This window comes from Balaenoptera ricei, chromosome 10, assembly GCF_028023285.1.
Source record: "Balaenoptera ricei isolate mBalRic1 chromosome 10, mBalRic1.hap2, whole genome shotgun sequence".
Classification (NCBI taxonomy): domain Eukaryota; kingdom Metazoa; phylum Chordata; class Mammalia; order Artiodactyla; family Balaenopteridae; genus Balaenoptera; species Balaenoptera ricei.
The window spans coordinates 55471477-55483913 of record NC_082648.1 but is presented as its reverse complement, the minus strand read 5'-3'; the positions used below and the strand labels follow the sequence as shown (position 1 = coordinate 55483913).

The 12437-nt window shown below is 37.9% G+C and overlaps 1 protein-coding gene across 2 annotated transcripts in view; it reads right to left on the bottom strand.

Moving 5' to 3' along the window:
* The window catches only part of IRAK3 (interleukin 1 receptor associated kinase 3), a 46370-nt gene that overhangs the window by 20364 nt on the left and 13569 nt on the right, over positions 1-12437 (bottom strand). For both annotated transcript variants that reach the window (XM_059936428.1, XM_059936429.1), the window contains exons 2-6: positions 11734-11916; positions 6610-6674; positions 5932-5986; positions 4533-4684; positions 505-569 (exon numbers count right to left, since the gene is read on the bottom strand). In XM_059936428.1, coding sequence (XP_059792411.1) covers positions 505-569; positions 4533-4684; positions 5932-5986; positions 6610-6674; positions 11734-11916 — 520 coding nt within the window. The remainder of the gene's footprint in view (positions 1-504; positions 570-4532; positions 4685-5931; positions 5987-6609; positions 6675-11733; positions 11917-12437) is intronic.

Below are 12437 nucleotides of genomic sequence, written 5' to 3'. Positions count from 1 at the left end.
TGCAGATATGAATATATATGAAAATGAAGTCATTTTAGTTTGTCTCCAAGGACTTTCAGGCTCATGAATGAATTCCCAGAAAATAATGTGCACATCGAAAGCACTTGATTTCTTTGTCTAAAACTCTCTTCCAGAAGAGGTTTATATTGATGAAACAGTTTCTTGACTGGAATGTCTCTAAGAAAGGGGGGAAATGGTAAAATATATACAATTCTAATGTTCTAAGAATCAGTTTACATTCAGTCATGTTAGTCACACATGATTTAACCCATTTCCTTGTGACAGTTTCTTGTTAAAACATGTTCAAGTGAATTATGTAAATGGTCTATTTTAAAATGTATTCCAAGGAATATACTAAAGCAGATGTCAAAATTTTACCCAATGTTCTAACATCCAACCCACAATTATTAAATGCCAACCATGCCAAGCTCTGTGCTGTAGAATCAAAGATGAACAGAGGTGAAAACCAGACACAAGTGGAGAAATTCAAAGCAATATACTCACAGCAGTAAAACTTCAAGCTCAGATAAAAACCTCTTCCATTGTTTCTTACACTGCATTTTTTTCCCCTAAATATCATACAGAAAAACAAGAAAAAAAATAAGGAAAGGATCGCTCTATTTCTGGGATTCTTACCTAGGGTCTATAGTCTCCCTTAAATTAGATACTTTATGGTATAAATGCATATGAACATTTTTCTGGGGAGAGGATCCTTAGCTTGCATTAGACTTTCAAAAATCCATTAACCCCAGAACAGATTTAGAACCACTGCTTTTGAATTAGAAGTTTTTCATGAAATGTATCATACTGCTATATTTTATATTCAAACCCTTTCACCATATTTTGTACACATTTACATGAATTCAAAAATATGTATTCAAAGAAAATCCCATGACAGAAACTCCCCACTTGATCTCAAAGAATCCTGGTTGTGATAGTTGTATTCTGATTAGAATTGATTTCAATAATTTGGCATTTATGACTTGGGTCATTTGGCTGTTGGTTCAAGTTTACCTTTGTACAAATTTTGCAAAAATGGGCCCACTAGGAAAATGAAACATATAACTCCTTACTTCAAAGAAGATTCAGAAGCTAGCAGAGTGCCTGACATATGAATAAATTAATGAATTCAATAATATTGCATGGAGCACCTCCACTGTTCTTGATGGCTTCATACACCTGACATCGTTGCATGTCTCTGAATCTCAAATTCCTAACTTCTACCATGAAAGGGTTAAAGTAAGTGTGCTCCAGTTATCGTTTGCAAATTGCTAGACAGGGCAGAGTTCTTTTTTGTTTTTGTTTTTTAAAAAAATATTTATTTATTTATTTAATTTATTTATTTAATTTATTTAATTTATTTTTTGGCTGCACTGGGTCTTCGTTGCTGTGCGTGGGCTTTCTCTAGTTGCAGCGAGCAGGGGCTACTCTCCGTTGCGGGCTTCTCATTGCAGTGGCTTCTCTTGTTGCGGAGCACAAGCTCTAGAGCCCAGGCTCAGTAGTAGTGGTGCACGGGCTTAGTTGCTCCGCGGCGTGTGGGATCTTCCCGGACCAGGGCTCGAACCCATGTCCCCTGCATTGGCAGGCGGATTCTTAACCACTGTGCCACCAGGGAAGTCCCAGGGCAGAGTTTTTAGAGCTCTCTGTCCTCAGGAACAAAGGGAGAGAAATCAAACAGGAATCCTGGAAACTATTTTCCAAGTTAACCCAAGAAGTCAGAAACAATAAACTAGTCTAACAAATCATTTGCAAGGACCATATTATGAGAATTTACATTTTAAAAAACCACTGCCCTGGGAGCGAGTGGATTGGGTCTCAGGTCCACCTCTAACACTCATTATTTGTGACTTATTGTCACCAAACCTCCCTGGGGTCCTCGTTTTCTTAATCTGAAAAAGTGAAGGGGTTAGTTTTTGTGTTCATGCTACCCTAGCACTCTTGCTGCTCAAAGTGTGTTCTGTGCATGAGGAATACCAGCTTCTCTGGGAGCTGGTGGGAAATGCTGAGTCTCAGGTCCCTACCCAAACGTGCTGAATCAGAATCTGCACTGTAAGATCCCCAGGTGAACTGGATGCACTAATCTAACACACCTAAGTACAGTTCCCAGCTTCAGTCCCTCTAAGAAAGGTTACTGAAACTAAGGTCTCAATGTTACAAAACTACATTTCTTGTAAAAAATGCTCTGTGGCTAAGCCTTCATTAAATTATCTCTTTTTTCCTGATGTGTATGTGTAGGACTTTGTACAATCTCTAGGTCTTGGGTAACTTTGTTACCTCCTGTCTTTTTACTAATACTGAATAGCAACTAAATTCATGAAGACAGCATATGTGCTTCATTCAATTCACCCAACAAACATTTATTGAGCAACTACTATAGGCCAGGCCCTGTAATAAGGCACTGGGATACAAAGATAAATAAAAGCTCCTTAAAGAAAACCATCCAGTCCACTGGGAGAGGCAGGTGAAGAAATTAATACTATGAGACAGTGGTATTTTGCTGAGACTATACAGAGGAGGGTCACCAAAACCATCCTGGAGGGGTTGGAAGCAATCAAGGAAATGATCATTGTCTTCGGGACAGAAAGGGCAAAGATATCCCAGTCTGAAGCCAGACCCCTGGAAAGAACACTCCCAAGAGGGAGTGTGAGTTGGTGGCAGCTGCAGAGAGAAGAGGAAAGTAGACGCATGGAGTCTTTGGGGAGGTGGCCCTGGGGCTCAACCAGAAGAGAATGTACAAATGGGGCTAGGGACACACTGGCCCTAAGAAGCAGGCTTCAGTTAGGACACCTCTAGAGTAACCACATTCTTTTTGTTGAATGGTTATAACAATAGATTGTTTCATTTCTTCATTAGACATTCATCTTCTCAGGAATCTTGAGATGTCTATACAAAATTAGTGGGGCAAATGCAATTTGAGGAAATGGACAAATTGGGTTAATAATTTTTTTAAAAAGGCCCTGTAATCTAAGCTGCAAAACTGGAACCACCTCAGATCCCTCCTTCTCCCCTATTTCCCCAGCCCTGTTTAACAGATCACCAGATTTGCTCCATTTCACCTCGTCTTTCAGAAACAGTACCCTCCCTTGCCATCCCCACTGCCTCTGCCCTGGCTTAGAGCGGTTACCAATGCTGGTCACACATCTGAACCACCTGGGGACGCCTACCACCACCACTACTCTGACCCAACCAGATGCTGCAGAGCTCAGTTTCTAAAACGCTTCCTGGGTGATTCTAATATTAAACGGGAGAATACAGGTTTCAGCCCTATCCACTTCAGTTTACACATCTGAAATATCCCTCTGCCAGGTCTTTCTACCTCTAGTCTAATTCCTGCCGTCTTTCCTCCAGTGCCCCTGCCAACTTCCAGCCTATCATCTGACCAGTAATCAAAGTGATAACTTCAAAACACAAATCTCGTTCTTTCACTCTCCTACTTAGAAACCATCCATGGACTTCACCTATCTTTCCAGTATCATCTGATGCCACTGCGTTCCCACCCTCTCACACTAAACTCTACTCCACCAAACGAGCTGGTCTTCGTGAGTAAGACACAGGCTTTCATGCATGCGCCTCTAGGCCTGGGCACCTGCTATCTCTTCCATCCAGAAAGTACTTCCCTCGCTGCCTGGCAAAATTCTCCTTATCCTTCAAAATCCAGTTGAAAGGTCACTTCCTTTCAACCACTTTTCCATTTGTTTACTGAGGAAATGTTTATTGCGTGGTTACTCTTGTGCCAGCCCCTCCTCTGCCTATCTTCTATGTGCTCCCGTGACCTTTGGGGCAAATCTCTGCTAAAGTACTTATCACACTGCAATTTAATCTTTTCTTTACCTGTTTTCCCCATAAGACTGGGAACTCTTGGAGAATGTAACTATGCTTTATTCATCTCCACCCAACATGCAGCCCATAAAAGAAGTTTAGTAAATGTTTATTGGCTGTTGACCAACAATGAAGAACAGCTCTTTGGGTATGCGTGTGCAGACCTATCTCCTCCTGACTCCTGAGTCGGACCCCCAGTAGCCTTTCTGCTTCCCTGGCTGTACTCAGCTGTATTCTAACCTGCTCTGATCATTGCTGTGCTGCTCCTACCAAAGCCTCCTCTTTCCCCCTCTCCTGAACTGTGATTGAAGACGATTTATAAAGTAGCACCGAATATCAGTCTGTGACTTAGCCTGTGAAGCTGCCTGGAGAGGGCGCTGCCCATCCTAGAAAGCCAGGAAAACTGGAGCAGACCAGCACAATCCGACCATCTTAAGCAAAGTCCCAGTGGTCCTAACAACGCTTTTCAAAAAAGTCTTTCTCAGGCCATACATCTGGGGAGGGGAAGGATTTAACTTCCACATTCCTGCAAGACAGGCATTCATTTCTCAGTCATTTCTCCAGTCACCAGAGGTCATATATCTTATTTCCATTTATGAAATTTTATTTTCAAGTACACCTCCTTTCAATGTTGATGAAAAATGACACATTTTAAGGTGAAATATGAGCCAATAAATGGAAGGAATATCCTGTGATAGTAATTCTTTCCATACCTGTTTAAATAATTTAATGGCATATGTTCGGTTTTGGATTTCCACTCTGTATACCTCAAAAATTTCCCCTTCTCCGATTAAAAAGTCTTTGTGGAAATTTTTGGTTCCTTCTATGATGTTGTGAAAGCTGATGGAGGATTTAAACAATATTCCTTAGGAAGGAAAGTAGGGAGAAGATAAGTTACTTTTTCTCTTTTTAAGAATCAACCATCATTATAAAGAACCAAGACTTCCCTATTAGAAACAAATCAGAGCCCAGTGAAAAGTCAACAGAGAAAGGCCCAGGAGCAAAAACTGAAGCCCACCATGTGCTCTCTGTACATTTACTTGGGCCTGGCTCCCACCATCCCACAGAGCAAATGGCTTTTTAGATATTCACACAAAAGCACTGTGATTCTACCACCTTTCCAAAGAGATCAGCCAGACAACTTAGTTGGGGAAACTTTTCCAAGACTGTTTCCCTATCATTAGATCAACAGATTGCTGTTGACCCACTATGAACCTAAAACCAGTAAAAAAAAAATTATAGAAGTGGAAATTTTGATATAACTAAATAATATTCTCTAAGCATGACTGGTAGAAACGTTTTTCATAAGCCAAATCCTCTAAATGGCTAACTAACTTGCTCAGAGTAAATTAGGAAGATGCTTCAGCTTTTTAAAAAAAATCATCTAAAGCAGAGATTGGGAGGAAACATTTCAAAGGTAATCAAATACAAATTCAAAGGGAAAAGCCTGGCTAAATCCTTCAGAGACCAATTTTGGCTATATTTACACACTTAGTCTGTTTGATTTAAACCTTTTTTGCTCAACATTAAAGGACCACAACCTTATCTAACTATTCTAATTATCTTTTGAACCAAAGAAGCATCGGATCTAGTGGCAAAGATTAGGCAAGGCAGCCTTAAACAGCCACTAAAGTTTATCAGAATGATTCCCAGATAGAAGTAAATTATTCTCCCTGCTGATAAAGTAGGAAAGTTGATGTGGAAAATAACTGATTTTCATAGTGACCTTCAGCACTGCTCTACAATCACCTCTAAAGATTTCTCTATAAGTGCTATGAAAATTTCTAAAACTGTATAAAACCCAACATAATTTTTAAATGTCTTCCTATGACACATAAAAATAGCAAATGTCATGAAATTCTCCTGAGACCACAATTATGCTCTTTACTGGCCAATGAATTTTTAATATAACTAAATAATATATCACCCATCAGAACTATGTGTCAGTCAAGATTGAGAATATTTTGATATCTATGAAAAATTTATCCTGAATCTGCATATTAATAAATAGTTATTATGTTTATTGGATCTTTCTAAATTTCACTTAAAAGAATTCATGAATTCACTTAGAGGAAAACATGATTTAAAAAAAAGTTGTTTTGTTTTTCTTACCTTTTTCATTATGTTCAGGAATAAGAACATTATCCACTGTGACACTAGCTGTTTCCTAAGAGAAGAAATACGTATTAAAGTATAATTCAATTTCATAAAGTCTAGAAAGAACAGAACCTCAACAGAAATCCAAAGCTCCCCCTGGGACTGTACAGTGCAACAGGGTGGAATCTAATTTAGAAGAAAGCTAGTAGAATGCAAAGTTATTTTATTTTATTCAATAGTATTCACTGCTATATATATTTAAGGCTTCCACACCAACGGTAAAAACTCAAGTATCAAAGTCATAGTTGTAGTCAATTTTAAATGACTTCTATTGCTGTAAAAATGATCACCGCTAATTTGCTTTAATAAAAACTAACAGTAACATGCAAAACACTAGAACAGGAAAACTAAAAGCTGAGTTAAGACAAATGCGTAACTTACAGTACTCTTAAAAGTTCTAAGACTCATCTCTGACAGATCACTGAGAGGACAAAGCTCTTAACGCTTCAAACATTTACAATCTCCAATTTCCTGAATCCCCAAATAAATGAACAAGAATGAGAGCTAAAGCTCTCCTGACTTCAAAAAAGTACCTGCAAATACAGCATTTTTCTGCCTGATAACTTCATTCCTTACGCTCAATTATATATGCAACAGGGTTCAAGGGTCATTCTCCATGCGCACACACTCTACCTTGGATAACATGATCGGAAATCCTTTTCCCTGATGACTCTGCTCTGAAGGATTCAAGGCTGCTCCTGAAAGAGAAATAAGGGAAGCTAGATACAAAAAATGTTATGTCCTTAATAAACTTTTTTTTTCTTTCTTACACTGTGAAAATAAATACCTTGCTAGTAAGGTTCATTTCTAAAGCTCAGTTTCATTCCCATTGAATGGTCACAAATTTCCAAATGTGAAAGAGCTTTCTAATGATACAAACATACCTTTGTTCACTTAAAACATGAGCACCTATCTTTTTTTCTTGTTTGTTTGTATTTTTGTTTTTTTAATTTTTGGCCGTGAGGCGCAGCATGCGGGATCTTAGTTGCCTGACCAGGGATCAAACCCGTGCCCCCTGCAGTGGAAGCTCGGAGTCTTAACCACTGGACCACCAGGGAAGTCCATGAGCACCTATCTTAAATTATTGTTAGACATCATTAAAAATATTAAAGTATGAAGGAGAGAATTGACAGGAAAAAAGCAATGTTGTTATCAGTTTTTTGTACATGTATTTAAAATTTTTACCATTATGGGATTATAGCTCTCTCGGTTAGTTCACTTTTTATCCCATCTTGTGCCACAAGGTATTAGAGGGGTGAGTGAGTGTGAGTGTGTGTGTGTGTGTGTGTGTGTGTGTGTGTGTGTGCACGCGCACACATGCAATCACAAATGCCCACAAATGCTGCCCAATTGAAGACTATTACTTCCGTCTGTTATGGATCTGTCTGAACTAAGGAAGTCTATGTAGCTTCCTACAATAAATTAAAACTGCAATATTTTGCTGTTACTTCTGACATTTTGATTCAGACTTCAGAAGAGTTTTATTTCATCTTCTAGTTTTTCTTAGATTGTATTCTAATGTTTCCTAGATTATTTTGCTTAGAAGACTAGCAACAAAATACAATCAATTAATAATAAGTCTCCTTGAACAAAACTATAAATCAATTAGACCGAACAGACATCTATAGAACATTCCATCCAAAACAGAAGAATATACTCATACTTTGCAAGTGTACGTTGAACATTCTCCAGAACAGATCACATGTTAGGCAATAAAATGAGCCTCAATAAATTTGGAAGGATGAAATCATGCAAAGCATATTCTCTGACTACATGGAATTAAAGTAGAAATCAAGGGCTTCCCTGGTGGCACAGTGGTTAAGAATCCGCCTGCTAATGCAGGTGACATGGGTTCGAGCCCTGGTCTGGGAGGATCCCACATGCCACGGAGCAACTAAGCCCATGCACCACAACTACTGAGCCCGTGTGCCACAACTACTGAGCCCGCGTGCCACAACTACTGAGCTCACGCACCTAGAGCCCATGCTCCGCAACAAGAGAAGCCACCACAATGAGAAGCCCACGCACCGCAATGAAGAGAAGCCCCCACTCGCTGCAACTACAGAAAGCCCGCATGCAGCAACGAAGACCCAATGCAGCCAAAAAATAAATAAAAATAAATACATTTTTAAAAAAATGCAAAGAAAAAATAAAGTAGAAATCAATAACAAAAGGAAATTTTTTGGGAAATTGACAAATACATGAAAATTAAACACCAAACTCATAAATAACCAACGAGTCAAAGAAGAAATCACAAGGGAAATTAGAAAATACTTTGTGATGAATGAAAACAAAAACACAACGTGCCAAAACATATGGCATGCAGCAAAAGCAGCGCTTAAAGGGAAATTTATTGCTGTTAATGCCCACCTTTAAAAAGAAGAAAAATATCAAATAAATAGCCTAAACGTTTGCCTTGAGGAACAAAAAAAGAAGAAACAACTAAACCACAGGAAGCAGAAGGAAGGAAGAATTAAGACTGGAGTGGAAATAAATGAAACAGAAGAACAGAATAAAAAATCAGAAGAGAAAAATCAATGAAACTGAAGCTGGTTCTTTGAAAATATAAACAAAGTTGACAATCTTTTAGTTAGACTAACCAAGAAAGAAAGAAGACTCAAATTACTAAAATTAAGAACAAAAGACATAACTACTGACCTTACAGAAATAAAAAGAATTATAAGGGAATACTGTGAACAACTATTTGTCAAAAAACTAGATAAATGATATGGACAGATTCCTAGAAAGACACAAACTACCAAAACTAATTCAAGAAGAAATAAACAATCTGAATGGGTCCGTAACAAGGGAAGAGATTTAATTAATATTTTAAGACTTCCCATAAAGAAAAGCCCAGGCCCAAATGGCTTCACAGGTAAATTTTATCAAACATTTAAAGAAGATTTAAGACCAGTTCTTCACACATTCTTCCAAAATAGAAGAGGAGGAAGCAACTCCCAAATCTTTCTTTGAGGCCAATATTATCCTAATATCAATGCCACACAAAACAGCACAAGAAAACTACAGGCCTATATCCCTTATGAATATAGATGCAAAAATCCTCACCAAAATACTAAATCCAGAAACATATAAGAAAGATGAGATACCATGACCAAGTGGGATTCATCCCAGGAATCCAAGGTTAGCTTAATATCTGAAAATATACCACATTAATAAAATGAACAAAACTCATAAAATCCAATAATCTATCATGATGAAGCTCTAGGGAGAGAAAAAAATTTCCTTAATTTGTTAAAGGGCATCTGTGAAAAACTTACAGTGAACATCATACATAACGGTGAAAGACTGAATGTTTTCCCCTTAGATGAGGAGCAAGAAAAGAATGTCTTAGTCTTGCCACTTCTATTCAACATCATACTAGAGGTTCCAGCGAGGGCAATTAGGCAAGAAATAACAAACATCCTGAATAAGGTATTGTTGTGTAGAACAAAATTTGAAGTTTGGGGGCTGCAAGGGCACTAAAAGCCATTGTCCTTTTGCTGCACATAAAAAGACGATACTTCACTGTCATATAAAATGGAAGATTCAAAATGGCTTGACTAAGGTGATTAAGGTGAAACCATCCCACTAAATGGAACAATTTTAAGGAAAGCTAGGCAAAAGTAGATTATTTAGATAAGTGATAACTCTGTTCATGGTAGCAACAAAGAAAGACTAAATCTTTATGCATTTCAATTAGGAGCTCCAACTCCTGACTTCAGTGAGTTGCTGTCATAGGAAACACCTGTGCAGCAGGTTACATTTAAATGTTTCCAATGAATCATCATGTGGCTGCTTTCAACAAGCTATACAATTAATGTTTTTAAGATCATAATTCAAAGCATTAATTCAATAAGCTGCAAATAAATAATGCTATTTTTCTTAGCAAAGGATTCAGAACAAAGCACTATCCTCCTTTTCATCTCAGATGTATCTATCTCGTGGTATTAGGGCAGTAAATAATTGCCTTTTCACAAATCAACTAATCCCACATTGTAAAAAATAAATTAATTTTCCATGTGCAACAGACTAGGAGTCAACCAAGGATGTGGAATTTTTGTCCATATAATTCCCCGCTGCATAAATAAACAACATAGAGTGTGAAAAGACACCCTGAAATCTATTCCAGAACACTGAAGTATAAAATATACCTGTGTCCTATTGAATTGGTGTGAGTTTATACTGTGAACAAGTCACGTGGGTGGTTTCAGTGGCTGGAAAAGGCTCAGATAATGAAAAGGCATTACATTTACAGCTCCCAGAGACTCACTGCATTTTACCTGATCAGTCAGCTTCAGAGTGAAGCATTCTGCTGTATAAAACTAAGTGAAGGGACTTCCCTGGTGGTCCAGTGAGTAAGACTCTGCACTCCCAATGCAGGGGGCTGGAGTTCGATCCCTGGTTGGGGAACTAGATCCTGCATACATGCTGCAACTATGAGCTCGCATGCCACAACTATGAGCTCGCATGCCGCAACTATGAGCTCGCATGCCGCAACTAAGAGTTCACATGCCACAACTAAGAGTCTGAATGCTGCAACTAAGAAGTCCACATGCCACAACTAAAGAGCCACATGCTGCAGTGAAGAACCCGCATGCTGCAACTAAGACCCGGCGTGGCCAAAATAAATAAATAAATAAATGTTAAGACAAAAAAATCCTAAGTGAAGAAATAGTGTGCAACAGAAAAAAGGGATTAGCCAAGTTATACAGATAATATCATGGTGGAAGCCTACTGAGAACTGTCTAATACCTTATTAATGTGAAAAACCTATAAAATAAAAGTCATTCTGAAGCTACAGTTTTCTGGTACAAACCTCTTGGGATTTCTTCTTGTGTGTGCAAAGCTTCTTTAGGTCATGAGGCAGTGGCTTGAGTGGACAAAATATATTATCAAAGAGCATGTGTGCAAATACACAGAACTAAAAATACGCCTGGATGAAAAAGCCAAAGAATAAGGCTGCTGATTTAAAGGAGTTTCCAACCTAAGAGCCCTGAATCTATAACATAAGACCCAAGATCACTCAAGATCATTCTTGTTGAAGTCAATGAATCTAAAGTGGAATAGACAGAACAGGTGACATTGGGAGATTATTTTATTGACAAAGAATGAACAGAGAAAACTTCAGGAGCTTTACTTATCAGGTTACTATAAATGTAATGCATGACACAGCATCAGAAAGAGAAAACAAAGACAGGAAAGACTCAAGCCACTGTGAAATGGACAGTAAACAGGTTAGAAGTTAGAAAGCCATGGCATAAAACAGCAGTGAAGATAATAGAGAAATCCCAGGGTTATTTTGGAGGTATCATCTGCACTAAAATACAGGGGGGAAACCCAATTATTTTTAACTTCTAATCATATGGTAAAACAAATTATAGCATTATTTGTATTTTACTCATATTGTGGTTCTGGTCATGTTTATGACTCAGAGATTCAGAGTTTTGGACAGAGAGCTGATTCTCTTAACTAAGTGAGAACGAAACATTTTAAGACGTGTAGCTTGTAAATAAATATTTTTTAAAAACCAAACTATAAAGTGGTAGAAGGGAATGTGTTGTATAAGTTAGGCAAAAAGAAAAGAAAGTGTCAGACACAAAAATGTGAAGCTGCAAACCCCGCTTCAGATAAAAGTCACAGGTAAGGAATCACTGACATACAGCATGACCAGTCAACGTCTTAGATAAAATACAATATTTACAAGTTACAATTCATATAAAACTGAGTAAGAGCCACATCGTTAGAATCAATGCTTACCATAAGTTGCAATTAAATGGATAGCTCGATGATGCCCCATCTCCTGGAGAATCTGTAAAAGGTCACCGATAGTCTTGTTTTTCTGTGCCCAGGACCAAAGTAATTCTCTTGTTCCACTTTTACCCTGGTCTACGTATTTTTCAATGTGACGAACATCCAGCCAGCTGCTTGAAAGTCGCTCCGCTGTGGCAATTGTAATAGGAAGAACCAAAGAATAGTTTACTTTTATTGGAATCCCTGTTTTTTTTGTGTACCTTATATGTTCTGTTGCATTTTATTTATATTTTTATTTTGAACTAATTTTAGCATGTATTTCTCACCCAACTTCCCCTAATGTTATTAACATCTTATGTAACCAGGGTACAAAGATCAGACCCAGAGATTACTAAACTGAAGACCTTATTCTAATTTCACCTGTTTTTCTACTGATGTCTTTTTTCTGTTCTAAGAGCCTATCCAGTTTCTCACATCGCAATTACTTGTTCCTTCTCCTTAATCTCCACTAATCTGATGTTCCTCAGTTTTTCCTTATCTTTAAGGACAGTGAAATGCTGTTGTATCCTTCTTGGTGCATAATATCAAGAGGTTCATGATGTCCATGTCTTATCACTGGTGATGTTAACCTTGATCCCTTGGTTAAGGTGATGTCTGCAGGTTTCTCCACTATAAAATTATTATTATTTTTAACTAATAACTATGTTGGG